General features: G+C 44.7%; 1 protein-coding gene across 6 annotated transcripts in view; it reads right to left on the bottom strand.

The window, feature by feature from the left end:
* fam131ab (family with sequence similarity 131 member Ab) overlaps positions 1–6,745 on the bottom strand; it is a 12,293-nt gene extending 5,548 nt beyond the window's left edge. The window contains exons 1-3 of one of the 6 annotated variants that reach the window (XM_076976695.1): positions 6,479–6,745; positions 6,067–6,117; positions 2,612–2,733 (exon numbers count right to left, since the gene is read on the bottom strand). In XM_076976695.1, the coding sequence (XP_076832810.1) occupies positions 2,612–2,733; positions 6,067–6,097 (153 nt within the window). In that variant the 5' untranslated portion in view covers positions 6,098–6,117; positions 6,479–6,745. Of the gene's footprint in view, positions 379–400; positions 1,936–2,611; positions 2,734–6,066; positions 6,118–6,478 lie in introns of those variants that run through there. The other 5 variants (XM_076976698.1, XM_076976699.1, XM_076976697.1 and 2 more) reach the window with 5 other exon arrangements.
* Positions 6,746–18,040: the final 11,295 nt, after the last annotated feature.

The raw sequence follows: 18,040 nt of genomic DNA, 5'->3' as shown, positions 1-18,040 counted from the left end.
ACACGGTCATCACCGACGATGCTCTGAGGTGCGCGGATTGCTCCAACTGGTGTGCGATTGACCACCGGATTTCTGGTGATCAATAACAAACCAGTTGTATCTTATTGAAAATGTTTTACTGAAGACGGAATAAAGGATCAGGGTTATAGTAAGTTAAGGAAGCCCGAGAATATCGCGGCTTATACTGTAGAATGATACCGAAGAGCACCGTTATCGAAGGATTCCGTTTCAGCACTGGACAGCGACCTCCGAGCGCGGCTCAACAAAACGAGCCCAGCGATGTCGGTCTACATTACGTTGTAAGTTAGAAGTTGACAAATGCTCTCTCGGATTAACACGCAACCCCACACGTGCAAAGATAAAGACTGCAAGACGAACAAAAGACGAAGACGTGAATCACCACCGTGGCTGGCTCCCCGCTCGCGCCGCAGAGAAAGAGAAGCTTTTCCATGGAAAACACCGTGCAGCGCGAGACCGTCCTCGCAGACATGCCACGTAGCCGTTCGGTGGATGGACCACTCTCTCTCTCGCGCGCGCGCCCCTATGTCCGTAAAACGTTTTCTCGTCGAGCAACTTCTCAAAAAACGAGCATTTCTATAGCAACCGGTCACCATGGAACAATTTCTCCAGGCTACGCGGCTTGATTCTCAGATGACGTCAGATGCGCCACATCGATGACTGCGATTCAGTTGCGCATGTAAAGCCTCTTTAAAAGGTTATCCAACATGTGACACCCACACACTGTAGTCCCTGCGGATCACTGAAAGAAGATGAGGGTATAGCTTGTTGAATGTTGTGTTTTAACCTACAGCCATTATCACATAGAATATAATAACCGTTACCTTGCCTCTATCTTAAAATAGTTTTTCTTTTATTTCTGGTGCTGTCATACAACAATAATTTTTTTTATGAAAAAACACACATATACCCAAAGCCAATACAGTCCACTATTTGCCTTCTTATGAATAAAATAAATGCAGCACTCCCCATTCCACCAGCAGTTTCTGTGTTCTTTATAATATCGCGTATCATTCAGATGGAACACATTTTACATTTACATTTTCGGCATTTAGCAGACGCTCTTATCCAGAGCGACTTACAAAGTGCTTTGCTTCTGATCACAGAATACATCCTAGGTAATAGTACTGATAGGCCAGAATTCAAGACACCATTGAGTCAGACTACTACTAAACTACAGGAGTCAGTATCATTACCTAGTGTTTTGCAAGTTAGACGTTTGCCAAGAAGCAAAAATAACCATAGACAGACATACAATTTATGAATAATGGCAAGTGGTATCAGCTGAGTTAGTGCTCTGGAACTCAACAAACAGGTGAGTCTTCAGTCTACGCTTGAACACTTGACCCCTTTGTATTATATTTGCATAAGACTAGAAAGCGTTCATTTTTGAATCTGTATCTTAAAGCAGTGACTGAAAGTAAACATAAATCCACTGGTCAGGGGAGTTCAGTTTTGTCAAACTAGTCGACGTAACCTAAACGACAACAACAAAAGTCAAACGACAGACAACACGCTGCATTCCCTGCTACAAGTGGAATAGGCCAATGACTAGAACACGGCTATGAACCACAAAAACCAGAGTGGAAGTTCAATGACATTAGCTCAAGGCAAAGCAAACCCATTACAAAAGGCGTCACTGAAGATTCTACTGAGGGAAATCGGTAGAAATTAATTGCTAATTACTTTGAATGACTTGTGAATAATTAGAAAAGTAACTGGTGAACAGTGATGGTTAATGAAACTCAGGGTGAGGAGCCGATGACGAAATGAAGTATCTAACCACTCAGATGGTTTACTTAATTCAGTATTTATTATTACCAGAAAGGCTGGAAAAAGGTTACTTTAAAAAGTGGAAATTACTGAGTTTTGCTGGAAACTCAAATTAAATCCCCAGGCAGCGCAATCAGTTTTATCGCATGAGGTAGATAGAAATAGATAAATAGATAGATAAATACTTTATTGATCCCAGAGGAAAAATCTTGCACTCGAGAAAAAAAAAACACACCAAAAAGGAAACACTGGAAAAGGCAGCCACTCGCTGTGAGACTCACCACTGAGACTTTTTCTGTTTGACCTGAAACCCCATTTTCAGTTATTTTCAAATAAAAAAAACTTAAATAATGTTGCATGTCTTATTCGACCAATAATGCTAGGGTTTTTTGTTTGTTCATTTGTTGTTGTTTTTTGCCAGACTATAAACGTCAGATAGACATCATAGTTCAATCGTCATGTGCCATATAAAACGGTGGTATCTCCAATTACCAATATAAATAAATGGCGCCCTCTCTCTATGTCGACAGACTGCAGGCTGAACTGACGAGTCCAACAGTATCACCGGGCGGCCCCTTGTTCCATATACTAGTGAAAGACATCGCGCGTGACTAACGGGCCCCGGAGCGAGACAACAATGTCTTCTATATACGGATCATCTTTTCTAAGGGCCCAACTGACGCGTGGGAGCCGCTCGCTTCCCTTCAGGCGCCGGTTGGTACACAGAAGTGGACGATGGAAAACAAAGAAGAACGAACGTGTGCTGTCCCCGTACACTGAATCACAGAAAGAGAGCTGGTTTCAAGTAAGACGTTGGCACCTCGAGGTAACGGTCCAGGTCCTCAAATGGCACGCGTGAGTCGCGTGACAAACTGCTCCGTGAGTTGCCCAAGAGCGCGAGGTCAGAAAACGAACCCTCTGCGCCCCAATCCGCGCCCGCAACTGTGGGAGGAAAACACGGTGGTATACACAACAGAGCAGCAACCGCCCTCGGTCCACTGCCATGGTACCCAATCGATAACACGTTATTTCTTTTCGGGTTCTTAAATCAACAAAACCTCTCAAGGCCAGGAAATTCTGGTTTTCAGGTCAACTCATATTTTACTTACTGCTTCACGAAGATCGTGGTAAGATTTTTCCTGTACCAAGCTCAGCTGAACTTAAATAGTCAATTCTAAATGGGCTACCATGGTAGGGGATTGCCCCGTGCAGTCGCCTGATGCAATCATGCATGCATTCAAAAGTGGGACATAATGTTTCGTGTTTCTTTTAGAGATGGCCAGAGATGCACCGGCATATTAAACCCGTCTCTGTCCTTCTTAACTGTCCTGCCGTCAATTTGTCTGTTTCCTTTTTGAAAAAAAAACAAGTTTGTCTTTCATGAAGTCTTTCATTCTGGGCTTCATGTAACAGCTTGAGCGCCCCCAAATAGTCTGAACTGATTCACGGCGCGGACGTCACCGACACGTGGACCCTACTGGATGAACGCCACGAGCGCCCGTCGCGCTCGAATGTTCCTGGGGCGAGACTGTAAAAGTCTTATTAGACAACACTGGTGACATCATCATGTTAGCATCATGTACTTTACTAACACACTAACTTGCTGTTCAGGACCCCGTCTCTGGCGTCATTTAGGCTATTTAACGCCAAACTAATAGTTGTTAATTAAAAATTTTAATATGCGATGTTTTTTGTGCTTAATGCTTAAGTAATTGAAACTTAAAATTATATAAATCATTAGGCTATGTTAATAAGCGTTCACGTAAATAGCGACCTGTGTTCACCCGTAAGACGCTTGGGCCAAACTAAAGAACGGAATAATGTTCCTCTCTGAATCAGGTCTGTGTTTTATCGCTCCCCCCTGATCTACCCCCCCCCCCCCCCCCCCCCCCCACAGCCTCGTTGACACGCTTCTCTTTAGCCACTTGGGTTGCCCTTGTAGAATTCTATATCGCAGGTTTATGGGCTGGTTGATATCCGATATACTGCAGGCATTTCACTGATGAAAGTGGTGCGGTGTCCGCTGAGGTGATGGCCTCGTGGCTTGACCCGTGGAAGGAACTGGACCCAAACACGAGCTGAAATACACTGCGCACCAGGTGTCATGTCCTCTGATCTATAGGGGTCTTTCTTTCTTTCTTTGCCTCTATGTGTGGTTCTTTAGTTAGTTTCAATGTCTCATTCCTCTCCCGTCTCTCTCTACAGCTTGCTTAAATGTGCTAACAGGATCGACCTGTACATAAGTGCATGAACCGGCGGAAACATCTCTGCATGAAGTCAGCGGGGAGCGACCTCACCGAGGAGGTTTTACAGGTTGAAAAAGTAAAGGCAGTAAAGTAAAGTTTGGCAAGAGATATACGAATGCACATTAATTAATATATGTCTACTACATAATAATAATAATGCGAATGATAATAAGTATAATGACGATGATAATATAAGTAATACTTGCAAAAATTAATAATTGTGCTAGCCTACAACTAGCTTACGGGTATGTTTGAACCCATGTGGCAAATCTCAGTGTTCACCGGTTGACCGTATCACGCCCATCTGGTCTCAGACCGGTTAGTTGCTTCACACTGAGCAACAGGAGGAAGAACGAGGCACACGGAAAAGCTCGTGGCCACCAGCGGGTCAGGCCATCTGTAGACTGCTGCGTGTCTGAAATGACCTCACCTAAACTTAATGTGTGTGTGTGTGTGTGTGTGTGTGTGTGTGTGTGTGTGTGTGTGTGTGTGTGTGTGTGTGTGTGTGAGTGCGTGTGTGTGTGTGTGTGTGTGTGTGTGTCGTCTTTCCTCTAAGCAGCGTTTGACTTTTACATTTCGCAGTGAACCGTTTAGAGGAGCTCGGTCCTGTCGTTGTCGTGGTAACTGTGCTGCGCCTGTCTCTTCCGGGATCAAACTCATAAAGGCGGGAGTAATTACGCCAAGGCCATCTCAAGCTGAAGGGATAACATTCCCACCACAGTCCAGGATATCCAGGATGACATTTATATGTACCAAATTAACAATTTGAAACAATTGAAATTAAAACAAATGAACTAAATCTTGGTTTACATTATTATTTGTGTTTTACACATATTCAACATTTGTGATGTAGTAGGTACTTTCTACTTTATCTACGTAGGCCTATATAAAATCGTACATTTTTGTTTTGAGATTTTAGAGCTGATCATCAGATCAATGCCCTAACTATATCAACATAATAGCATATTAGTATTAGAGTAAAGTGTCGGGATGTCTGGTGTCTACTTGATTTAATTCGACAAGCTCAAAATGACAAATATTCTCGTCCACTTTGAAAAAAAGAGTTTTAGTTTTGCGTCAATTGCATGTGCCCGCATACTTTACACTACCCTGTGTTTTAGTAACCTGCCCTGAAAGAATGTAACGTCATAAATGATTAGCCAATGCTGTTATAATCGATGCGGTTGTGAAAATAGATCTCATGTCGTTTGTTTCGCCTGAGAGTGGAACATCGTATTTTCACGCTTTTCTGTGCTCGCGGATGTGAAGGAGAGGAGAATTCTTCGGACGTGCATGATTTATAGTGTTTGGGATAAACTCCAGTCTCACCCGTCTCGCGAATCATGTTTCAAAGTCGGAGCGAAACAGACAAGTCCTGGCCGTGGGCCGCACGCGGATGAGAGGGCGTGCACTGTCGCAGGATTAATGGAGGGTAATTGACAGGAAAACAGAGTAAACAATATCTCCTTTCATTGGGACGATGGTGGCGATAAGTCCGTGAGAGGGCGAATTGTGTCCCTCAGCAACACTTAAAAGAGGTTAGAACATGCGGATAACATGCGTCGTTACGCTTTTGTGGTTTGGAAATGCAGAACAGTGTTCCCGAGGCATTTATTAGGTGTTGCAATGCAACGTGCGCTTGCAAGCACAGCACCAGCATAAATTCGCATCCTCCCGTTTCCGTCTGACAGCATTACACACACACACACACACACACACACACACATACAGACATTATCTGCATTCCAGCCACAATTCACACACACACACACGCACACACACACACACACACACACACACACACACACACACACACACACACACACACACACACACACACACACACACATTCAAAGCTTGCAGAATCCGCGTGCGCAGCCTTCATTCTAAACAATAAGCATAAGCTCCAGGGGGTGAGGGAGAGACAGGCTTAGGTTTCACGCTTTTAGACGTGCTCAGCACCTGAAGCTTCTCTCGCGCATTCTTCGTGCTCAGAAACGAGGAGCAGAAATTAAAGACCGCGTCTTACCTACTGGGGTTTTGGAGCCGATACAGCCCATGCTCACCGCCCGCCACTAACCTGCAGTGTAGAAATCTTAAACTTGCTCACCTCTCTCTCTCTCTCTCTCTCTCTCTCTCTCTCTCTCTCTCTCTCTCTCTCTCTCTCTCTCTCAGACTACCACTCCATTTATTCAGCAAGCCAAGTTCTGCGCTGCAAGGGGCGGAGAGAACTCCACTTTCCATGTTCCTCAAATCGAAAGCTGCGATTAACACGCCCTACTGGTCTCTTTCTCTGACTCCTCCTTCGTTTAAAATCTCACGTCACCACATCGCGTTAGGCAGCTAATCTGCATTTAACTTTATATTGTCTTACTGCAATAACGTACATTAAAAAGTCGCTATGTGCGGTCTAAGCAGGAATTCCTGGGTTTTTTACTCACCACTACGTCACGCAGGGAAGAGTCGACGCGTGCGTTTCAGCACCTTGGCGGCTGGACAGCGCTTGTGTGCAGCGCATTGGCGTCGCACGCGGCTCGGTTCTGTTCAGACTCACTGGAAGTCCACACGCCAACAGGGGCTCTCCGATACCGACGAGCTTCGCGTTTTGCGTATGAGGTAGTGTCGCCCGTCTTGGCTTAAAGGGTATGGGTAGCCGGACCGAAAATCCTGCACGCGAAAACTGCCTTTATAAATCGGGCTCAGATTCCACCACCTCCAATACTCTATCGGAGGCGGAACGAAGTCTGATTGGTCAAACTTGGAATGACTCCGCCCAAAACATTTTAGGTGATGGCGGTATTCAATTAATTGTGTGTGTGTGTGTGTGTGTGTGTGTGTGTGTGTGTGTGTGTGTGTGTGTGTGTGTGTGTGTGTGTGTGAGAGAGAGAGAGAGAGAGAGAGAGAGAGAGAGAGAGAGAGAGAGAGAGAAGAGAGAGAGAGAGAGAGAGAGAGAGAGAGAGAGAGAGAGAGAGAGAGAGAGAGAGAGAGTACGTTAGGAGGATCACAACGTCGAACATGGGGAAACGTCTTGAACAGAGTTTAGGCGTATGTTCCGCACCCTTGGGCATGTACCATGGGTTACATGCTGCTCTGCACACTGTACATTCATCAGACCGTTTTGATATAAAAGTGCATTAATGCATCCTAATCTTATATCAAATACGCAGACACGTGACACGTGCAGAATTCCCCCTGCTCTTCAGAAAGAAAGCTTTTTTTACTGTTTTTTTTTCTTGCGGAGTTGGTTTTGCAGACACAACTTACATACGACGTATACACGAGAGCGGCTTGCTGCAAGTGAGTTGTATAACCATGCGCCCATCGACCGCCCACCCGCACACTAAACATAGTGATGACCTGCGCGCCTCCGCCCTGGCGCGTTCTTTCCTTCTCCACAGCTCGCTAGTGGGATGCGAGCAGGATCTACTGAACATCGCTGGAGTTGGAGCAAACGAGTAGAACTTCAGTAATCACCCCAACACAGCAAAATAGCTGTAGGGATTCTCTCAACGAGAGTTCCGTTTGAGGGCTGATATCTGTCGACGCGTCCGTAATTCTTGTGTTCCTGAGTAACCTGATAAAGTAACCTGATAGATTTGTGATTTGGAGAACGTAAATCAACGCAAGTTTTATTCATAACTTGTCATTGTTGAGCAGTACAGATATATAAAGTGAAAGAGAGAACACTATCATAACCGCAGTGTGTTACAGATGACTTCATGAATTCATTTCCTGTCTTGATGTCCACTGTGGCCCCACCAGTCTTTTCTGTGGATTCGTACTTATTCTGTGCTACCTATTTGTCAAAAGCACTAAAAAGGGATAATGGTAAAACACACACAGAGACACATTGATTATTACTTATATCGAATACCTTTATACCAGCATCAGCAGAAAAGCTTGAGCCGTTAACAGGACAATCCGTCCACCGGAATGACCCAGCTGCATCGCTGACCATTTGAACAGTGGCGGTGCAGTGATTGCTAAGAATAGAACAGCACATAATACAACAGAATGAACTACAATAGAACACGTGTTATTATTTTGCTTACGGCATTATTATTTGTTTATCGTTAAATAACCCTGCAAGATCTTCACGTTCCTGTGCACTAGCTGTAGAAACGTGCTACACGCACGTGGTCTTCTCTTCTGCAGAAGAGCTGACGATCTGAATATTTGCTAACCTAAAGCTGTGAATATTCGAGCAGTAATGAAGGCGTTGACGTGCATATCTGAAGCGCACAGCGCTGCACTCGGCAGTGCGGCGTGAAACATCCGTTAGTGATGCAGGACCAGGGGCCAGACGGGGGGACTGCAGTCACTGCACGGCCCGACAAACCAGACTCTCAAAAAAGGATGACACACACCGGTTTAATGACAGCTCGCCATTTTAATGCAGTTTGATGCCTTTTTGGACTCTTTGCTCTCTCTCTCTCTCTCTCTCTCTCTCTCTCTCTCTCTCTCTCTCTCTCTCTCATTTTTTATCTTTAATGCCCCCTCGCTTTTTGTCTTCTTTTTGCTCCGTCCCCACCACCTGCTCCAACCACTCATCACCTCCATCTCTCCCGTCCCCCTCTGCCCTGTTCACATGCTGCTGCGGTTCATTAGTTCCGCAGTGTTACAGCTCCACCTGCAGGCAGGACAATGAAACGCATCTCGTTTTTTTTTTCTTCTCAGTAGCCGCAAGAAAATTCGGCATCTTTGGGTTTGGGATCGAGCACAGCAGAATATCACATGTTTGCATACTCTTATCTTCTCGCTTTCCTAAACACTGGATAATTCTATCTAAATGTTTTTAAACAATTTTATCTATGCATTTCTATAATGTTGATGTTATGATGTGATCTAGAGTCCTCTTTCATTTCTTTTTTAACGTGTTAACACAATAGATAACAAAATAATCATATTAAATGGCATGGTATCTCCCTATATCCTCAGATGACTGAAATGGTATTTGCCCATATCCTCTGATGCACTGCAGCACTACACTGAAAGAAACTCCTCAGTTAATCCAGTATGTTTTGTGTTTTACACTGTGGAGTCCGAGCTAGTGTCAAATATACCAAAGGTGTGACCCCCCCTATTAGGTACCTTTGACACACCAGAATATATTGGCGCGTACACACTCGCACACACACAGACACACACACACACTCACACACACACACACACACACACACACACACACACACACACACACACACATGCTCACACAAACTCACGAGCGCACACACACACACACACACACTTTAATCACTTGCAGTATGTTAAAAATAACTGATCTTTTAACATGGTGCATTATTTATCGGTATGACACATCCTACACACACAGCTTCCTAATTACCATTGGGACCTATTGCAGGGGATAAGAGTGAGAATAATGATAAACAACAGTGCATGGGATCAAGTGTAGTGGATCTAGCTGTTCAAGAGCAAGATGTTAAAGTTCTGAGATTCACATTAAGTTCTAAACTCCTCCACCTTTAATTCCTAAGTCTTCCCTCTCCCTCTCTCGGTTATTCTCCTTCAGTACAGAAACACAGCCATCACTGTACCCAGTAGCACACCCAGTAGTGATGCTAGAGGCAGGTTAGGGGTAGAGTTCCATTTGCGGGCAATGCCGGCATGTTAGCACAGTGTTGCTGACTGGTCCCCCTCTACGCCACGTAGGCCAAGTCAAGTCAAATTCATTTACCTATAGCTTTTTATGACATGCATTGACACATGGCAGGATGTTTTGGTCCAGGTCCCTAATGAGCCGGCCAGATGTGGCAGTGACAAGTCAAAACTCCCTGGGCGGATTAAGGAAGAAACCGTAGGACTGAGACTCGAGGGAACTCACATCCTCCTGGGCTGGACCAGGTGTTCGTGCTGTGTTGCACTATGTTGCAGTACGTGTAGCCATTCAGGTCAGGCTGTAGTGTGAACTCTGCTCACTTACCACCTGAATGTTTGCCTTGGGGCTGAGGCCAACACAATCCTATACTCTCCTGTGTGAGTCTCTGAGTCCAGGAGTACCAGAAAGAGAGAGAGAGAGAGAGAGAGAGAGAAGAACACAGATACACCATACTGACTTTTAATAAGTTTGACATTTATCGAAGCATGAGAGAATACTGTAAGCTAAGGTTAGTGTGTGTTTGAGATGGAACAGTGTACTGAGATATAGGCTACATAACTGAGTTAAAGCATCCTTGGACATCTTCTGGGAAATAAAGAAGACAATTAAATGGAGTTTGGAAAATTAGAGGAAGCCAATAGAAGAACTGGATGCCTCACCTTTAGAAGATCCTGTAAGGTATATACGCCAGTCAGGTTTGCTCTCGAGACTGACCTCCTTTGTCAACTCATTCTTTGATTCACGTCTTCTCTCATTCTCCATGTTCATCCTCCATGTCCTCAGTGTTTTCATTTGAGTTGTCATGGCTCCTGGTTTAGTCCTCCACCTCTGGTAATTAGTTACACGTTTGTTTAGTTTAGCTCCTCGTTAGCCTTGTGCATTTATAACCTGTGTTTTCTCTTGGTTACAGTGCGTAGGCTTGTTCTGCTGCCTCAATGGCACGTTCGTTGTTTGTGTCCTTCATATCGCTGTTGTTATCTTTAGCTTGTCTTTTTGTTAGTCTGCTTGTTATATGTGTTGCTCACTGTGTCTCGGTCTGTTATACATGTTGACGGATTGACCCTGGACTGTTCTGATGACTACGATACTGGATGTGCACTTCAGAAATCTCACTCTACCCAGTGAATGTGTCCACCTCTTCCTTGCCTCATGTCATAGGCTGTCTGGGTGGGAGAGGAATCGCCGCACACTACAGCGAAAAGGTGAGTTTTGAAATTCAGTGTAAGTAGCAGTGATTCTCCTGCCTGTGTAGACAGCCCACTGACAGCGAAGACCTCCTGGAGGAGCAAAGACTTGATGTTGGTGTGAGACAAAGGTGAGCAACCGATGTACAAATAAGCTTATAGTCTGTGGGCAGACACATGGAGCGGGAGTGTGAAATTTAGCCTCACTGCCTGAAATTGGTGGCTGGAATTCCTGCTGTGGAGCAGAGTTAAGAAAAGCACACGGATGCAGGTGGTTAAAATGTCTATTTTGGTGAACCTGTAGGCAGTTCATAGTGTCTATTCCAATTCTGGTTTATTCAGGTTTCTCTTAGTGGGTAGAATTAATGTTTTATGAGTAATAGGCCTTGTGATTTTGTGTTGCGTCCATTGAGTGTTTGTCATTGTATTGTTTGTATCGTAATATTTGTCACTGCATTGTGTTGCTGCATGATGGAGTATTTTGGTTTGAAACGCCCTGTTCAGATGACGGAGCGGAGGAGATTCATACAGGGGATGTATGTGGAGACTTTGGCAGCAATTCAAGAGAATTAGTGGCTGACATGTTTGGAATGATTGTAATCTGCATATTGATAACAGTGACACAGTTCATTAAGATGGTGAACCTAGTGGAAAAAATAAGAGAAATTAGGCAACTGTATGGCTCCTTGTTAGGCTCCTGTATGGCTCCTTGTTAGGCTCCTCTCCATATCCATCCACGGCCATCCGTCAGAAATGAATGACATCATTAGGCAAAACAAAAAACGTAAGGCTGACTGACTTTAAGTGGCTGAAAGCTGGCATTTGTGACCCCTTAGAAACTGAACGGCAAATAAAACAAAACCCCAATAGATCCAGAAAAGTTGAGAAAGAGGTAAAATGAGAGGAGAAAGAGCATAAAGAAGAAACGCTGACTGATCAAGACGAAAAAGAGAGTGGAAGAAAAGGCAAAAGAAGTGGAATCTTCAGAACCAGACGCAACAGCTGGACATCTCAGGAGCAACTCCCACACGCTCACCTCACACTCACACGTGAGAGCAACTCCCACACAATCACCTCACCCTCACCACGTGAGAGAAACTCCCATACGCTCACCTCACACTCACACGTGAGAGCAACTCCCACACGCTCACCTCACACTCACACGTGAGAGCAACTCCCACACAATCACCTCACACTCACCACGTGAGAGCAACTCCCACACGCTCACCTCACACTCACACGTGAGAGCAACTCCCACACAATCACCTCACACTCACCACGTGAGAGCAACTCCCACACGCTCACCTCACACTCACACGTGAGAGCAACTCTCACACAATCACCTCACACTTACCACGTGAGAGCAACTCCCACACGCTCACCTCACACTCACACGTGAGAGCAACTCCCACACAATCACCTCACACTCACCACGTGAGAGCAACTCCCACACAATCACCTCACACTCACCACGTGAGAGCAACTCCCACACGCTCACCTCACACTCACCACGTGAGAGCAACTCCCACACAATCACCTCACACTCACCACGTGAGAGCAACTCCCACACAATCACCTCACACTCACACGTGAGAGCAACTCCCACACGCTCACTTCACACTCACACGTGAGAGCAACTCCCACACAATCACCTCACACTCACCACGTGAGAGCAACTCCCACACGCTCACCTCACGCTCACCATGTGGGAGCAACTTCCACACGCTCACCTCACACTCACCACGTGAGAACAACTTCCACACGCTCACCTCACACTCACCACGTGAGAACAACTCCCACACAATCACCTCACACTCACCACGTGGGAGCAACTCCCACACGCTCACCTCACGCTCACCTTATACAGGCACCTGTCTACTAATAAAAGAAGAAGAGGCAGCAATAGAAGGAGACATGATATTTGAAGGCATGGTGAGAACTTCCTGAGATTGGACAACCAATGGTGGGGCAGAGGGTGAAGCTTCACATGGCCTAAAATAAATCTCTTCATGTAGAAATGCGCAAGCACCAGAAGACCAAAAGGAGAATAATGGCTGCCTACCATCAGCCTCCTCTTACCATTAGGAACACCAAGACGTCAGATGTAGGAGGACCACTACAAGAAGAAAAGAAACATACCGTGACCAAAAGCAACTACATGAAAGGGCAACAAAGAAGAAGACACAACAGAAAAGACATCGACAATGAGAAGTGACCAATCCTGTAAATTATAATGAACAACATTGGTTTTCACCTTCACCAGCCTTTCACCAACAATTTACCATATAGTTTCTAACTGTGAAACCTATAGGAAACATTGTGTATATAAACATTTCATCCCCAAATTGGACACACAGGTCCCTCAGGTCCAATTGAACTCATCTACATAGACAGTATTGATATGACAGAAAAGAAAGGGAAAATGGTAGTGGTAGTTGAAGACGCTTCAAAGGTAGCATTAGGCACTGCAATCCATTTGAAGAACCCAGTAGGTCATTGAAGATCTAAAGACACATCCAACTGTGGACAGAGTGAAGTGGTACTACTCTACTCTGACCTCCAGAGAGACGCTCTGACCGGTGTGAAACCCCAAGAGGTAGAAGAAGTTAAGAAAAGAATCAGGGCTCGTATCAAGAGAATATGTGATACCAAACAGTTGGGCCCCTAGACTGTGGGGACATTAGGTCACTGAAAGGTGATGATGAAACCACAACATTTGGAGCTGCAGTCCAATTGCATGACTTACAATAAAGTGTAACACAAATCAGATGAAAAAAAATTACAGTTTCATGGTGGTCTTCTGAGTGACAGTATCTTTCTACTTACTGATCTTGGAATATCAATGCAAATGACTACAGCATTGGAAACAAATGTGTGGAAGATTCTTACTTGAGTATAACGATCCTTCATAAGATTATAGTGCCTCATAATATTTATTGTATTTCAGAAGGACCTTCAAGTTCCATTACTGATTTCATGTGATGAATTCACTACCGTGTGAGCCAGTAAGACAGGAATTTTCTTATTTTGATTGGAAAAGTGAAGAGAGACATTCATCCATCTCTAGGGAAAGACTGGATATGAAGCCTTAACTGATTTATTTGGTTAGCAAATTTGTTCTATGTATAATAATCAATGTTTAACTGATTATTCTAGTTATTGAGCATACTGATAGATGACTATTGGAAAATACTTCCATCATCAAAAAAAAGATTGTGATCGATGTTCAAAAGGGGGAGAATGTGGAATAATATTTAGAATATACATTTTCTACTTTTATACTACTGTGCACAATCCATTTCTATGTTATTGTGCTGAAGCACTGAATTGAGCTGTGTGTGTGTGAGTAGAGGCTGAATTGAGCTGTGTGTGTGTGTGAGTAGAGGCTGAATTGAGCTGTGTGTGTGTGAGTAGAGATGTTCCTGGGCACCAGCAGTGTGCTGAACTGTACCCATCGCTCTCAGGAAGAGATGAGGTAAACATATTCCAAAACCCAAGAAAAGGCCAGTAAATCTGACTAATAGATATAGCTCATACCAGGCCGTACCGAACTCTCTGTACATATTTAAGAGCTAAATGCGTCCATGCTGACAAGGGAAGAAAGGGAAGACATCGCTGAAATTAGTCTGACCCGACACGTGGGTCTTATCTGCTGTGGCATTGTTGTTTTCGCATTAGCTAGCTGACCAGCTGACTCTGGTAAATTACATTATTTGAGTTCTCCAAGGGCAAATGAGTTATCCAAAAAGATGGCAGGACGCCTAGTGGTAAAATAGAGAATTAAAGTAAGTTAGGAAAATTAGAGCAAACCAATCAACAAAGACAAGGATTTCACACTTTTAAAGAACCCTATTGGGTATTTAAAGATGCACCATCATCAGCCTCTGTTCCCTCTCTACACGAACGTGTTACTTAGAGTTATTCTTGATGATACATTTCATTTTGTTTTTAAATATTTGTCATTTTGCTTATTCTCGAATGTACGTGGGAGAAGGTGAACATTCCTCTACAACAAAATCTGTTCCTCATTGGTCAGTTCCAGCTCCTGGCCAATAGCATTATCAAGGGCAGTAGCTTTGTGCAACGTCATGTGACCCTGATTATAATGCCCACGTCTATCCACAACATACACATCACTGATCCACAGATTAAATCTAATCTCAGCAAGACAAATTAAATCCTAAATTGTTGAGTTAAGTGTGTACAGACTAACGTTTGATTGGTTGTTTTATTGACACTTTAACTGATTGATTTATTGATGTCTTGATTGTTTCATTTTAATCAGTTGTCTGATTGATTAATTTGCACATGTTTTTTTAATTTTACTGGCTGCTTGCCAGGCTGATTAACTGATTACCCTCATTGGGGTTCATTTGCAGTATGAGAATGCCGTTCTCATTGGTGCTTATTATGGAGGTCTCCATGGTGACTCTTCACCTCGAGGCTCATATTGGTCCAGGTCCAAGCATGTCTGAACAGAGACAGTGGCACAGTAAGAAAGGCCTAGTGCTGCTGGGATTAGCCCATCTGAGATTATTCATGAGGTGCAGACCTTATAGTACTGTTACTACTGTTTATAGGGTCACTCAGTCTACAGAGGGCCAGTCAAACAGTTATAGCTGTTTATAGCCTCACTCAGTGTATAAAGTGCCTGTTTGTCAGGGCGTTCAGAGCAGTGCACGTCACTGAGGTCAAAAACACAAAAGTGATACAGAAAAAACTGAGGAGAGGCTGTTGTAAAGAGACACACACATGCACACAAACATTGATATCAGTATTTATGAGCAGACGAGTGCATCTGAAATAAGCAACTTCTGTAGTTAGCTACTAGATGGCAACGTGTGTGTGTGAGAGCGAGAGAGAGATAGATAGATAGATAGAGAGAGATAGATAGAGATAGAGAGAGATAGATAGAGAGGTAAACACAATGTGTTTTATTATAGTGGCCTCTTTTATTATAGTGGCCTCTTTCCCACATGTTACAATTTTTCTGCATCCACATTCTGTTCTATATGAAATAAACAGCATTAGGCACTCACCAGCATTGTGATGTACCACACAGCAACTCGGCAGGCACAAGAGCATCTCTCTCTCTCCCCCTCTCTCTCTCTCTCTCTCTCTCTCCCCATCTGCTTCTCTTTCTCTCTGTGCCACTCTAATTCTATCACCTCTCCCATTCTCTTCCCATCTCCCTTCGTTCACTCTCCCACTCTCTCTCTCCAGTACTCTCTCTCTCTCTCTCTCTCTCTCTCTGCTAGTCTGTCTTCCTCACCCACACACTCCTACACCTGAGCTCCTCTCTCTCCGTTCACATGTCATCCTCCTACATCTATCATTCCATCACTCTCTCTCTCTCTTCTCACTGATTCACATGTTTATTTCTTTCGTTTCCTGCTCTTCACATCCTGTTTTCAGTCTCCGCACTTTTAGTGCTTTTTAAAAGCATCAGTTACATTTGTACTTATGCATGTTGCAAAACAAAAACACTCTGACCTCACACATTCACACACACGGGTGCGCAAGCATGCTCACAGTCTCACACACACACACACACACACACACACACACACACACACACACACACACACACACACACACACACACACACACACACACACACACACACACACACACACACATCCATACACACAGCATGTTCTGTTCTCTCTTAAGCCAAAAGAAACTAAAAGTAATCAAAACCAATATAAATAAATAAATAAATAAACAACATGAATGATGAATGTTGTAAGGACAATGTTTTGGTCATTGTGTGTTTGTGTGCATGTGTTTTGTTCTTTTTGCAAGGACAAAACATATTTGTTTGCAATATTTGTAACCTCTCAGATCTTTTGTGTGTGTGTGTGTGTGTGTGTGTGTCACGGTTGCCCCTCCACTGGCATCGTGGTTCCCACGGCGACATCTGTGCATTACATTTTAATTTTGTTCTGCTTTCAACTCACGTTGTCATATTCTTACCCACCTTCTATCGCTCCCAGGCGTTACCCTGGTTACCCTGGTTACCCTGGTTACCCTTGTTAGTCTGGTTCATCACTGTTGTCGTCACCTGCATACCTTTGATTCCTACGTATGACGTGTATGTATAATCTCATCCATTTACTGTGCATGTTTATGTATTGATACCTTTGTTTCCACTTCCTGCATTTGCTTCCTGCCTAGATGTCATTGCGAGAGAATAACTGACCACCCACCATGCAGCAGGTGGACTTCGCCGTGCTTCCTGAGGAAGCAGAAGACTACCGGCACAGAGGAGGGTTGCTCTAGGTACACCCTGGTGTCTCATCGCTTTTGGGTCCTGATACCTCCATGTTGGCCAACCACCAGGACTCCCCAGTACCTTATGTAAGAGGAACTAGGTGTCTATTGCCCAGGGGTCTCTCAGTCTGTATGTATCTCCATATCTGCCAGCACTCTGCCTATTGTCTTTGGTGTAGAAGATGCCACCTACCACACCCTACTCTCTGGTGCCATCTCTGCTTCACTGTGCCCTGTGCCCAGAACAATACCACCTCCACCACGCCCTGTGCCCAGAACAATACCACCTCCACCGTGCCCTGTGCCCAGAATGATACCACCTCCACCGTGCCCTGTGCCCAGAACAATAACACCTCCACCACACCCTGTGCCCAGAATGATACCACCTCCACCACGCCCTGTGCCCAGAACAATACCACCTCCACCACGCCCTGTGCCCAGAACAATACCACCTCCACCGTGCCCTGTGCCCAGAACAATATCACCTCCACCACGCCCTGTGCCCAGAACAATAACACCTCCACCACACCCTGTGCCCAGAATGATACCACCTCCACCGTGCCCTGTGCCCAGAACGATAACACCTCCACCACGCCCTGTGCCCAGAACAATACCACCTCCACCGTGCCCTGTGCCCAGAACAATACCACCTCCACCGTGCCCTGTGCCCAGAACAATAACACCTCCACCACGTCCTGTGCCCAGAATGATACCACCTCCACCGTGCCCTGTGCCCAGAACAATACCACCTCCACCGTGCCCTGTGCCCAGAATCACACTGCTTTTACACCATACCTTCCATGTTCCTCCTGTCTCCCATATCTGGCTCTATTTCAGTCCCCGTCTCTACTGTTGTTTCTGTCCCTGACATTAGAAGACTATGAATATGGTTCATTTGTTATCGAGTCACGGCAGAAAGACCTCACAAG

The sequence above is a fragment of the Brachyhypopomus gauderio genome, chromosome 16, assembly GCF_052324685.1.
Source record: "Brachyhypopomus gauderio isolate BG-103 chromosome 16, BGAUD_0.2, whole genome shotgun sequence".
Lineage (NCBI taxonomy): Eukaryota > Metazoa > Chordata > Actinopteri > Gymnotiformes > Hypopomidae > Brachyhypopomus > Brachyhypopomus gauderio.
This window is presented reverse-complemented; position numbering and strand designations above follow the sequence as displayed.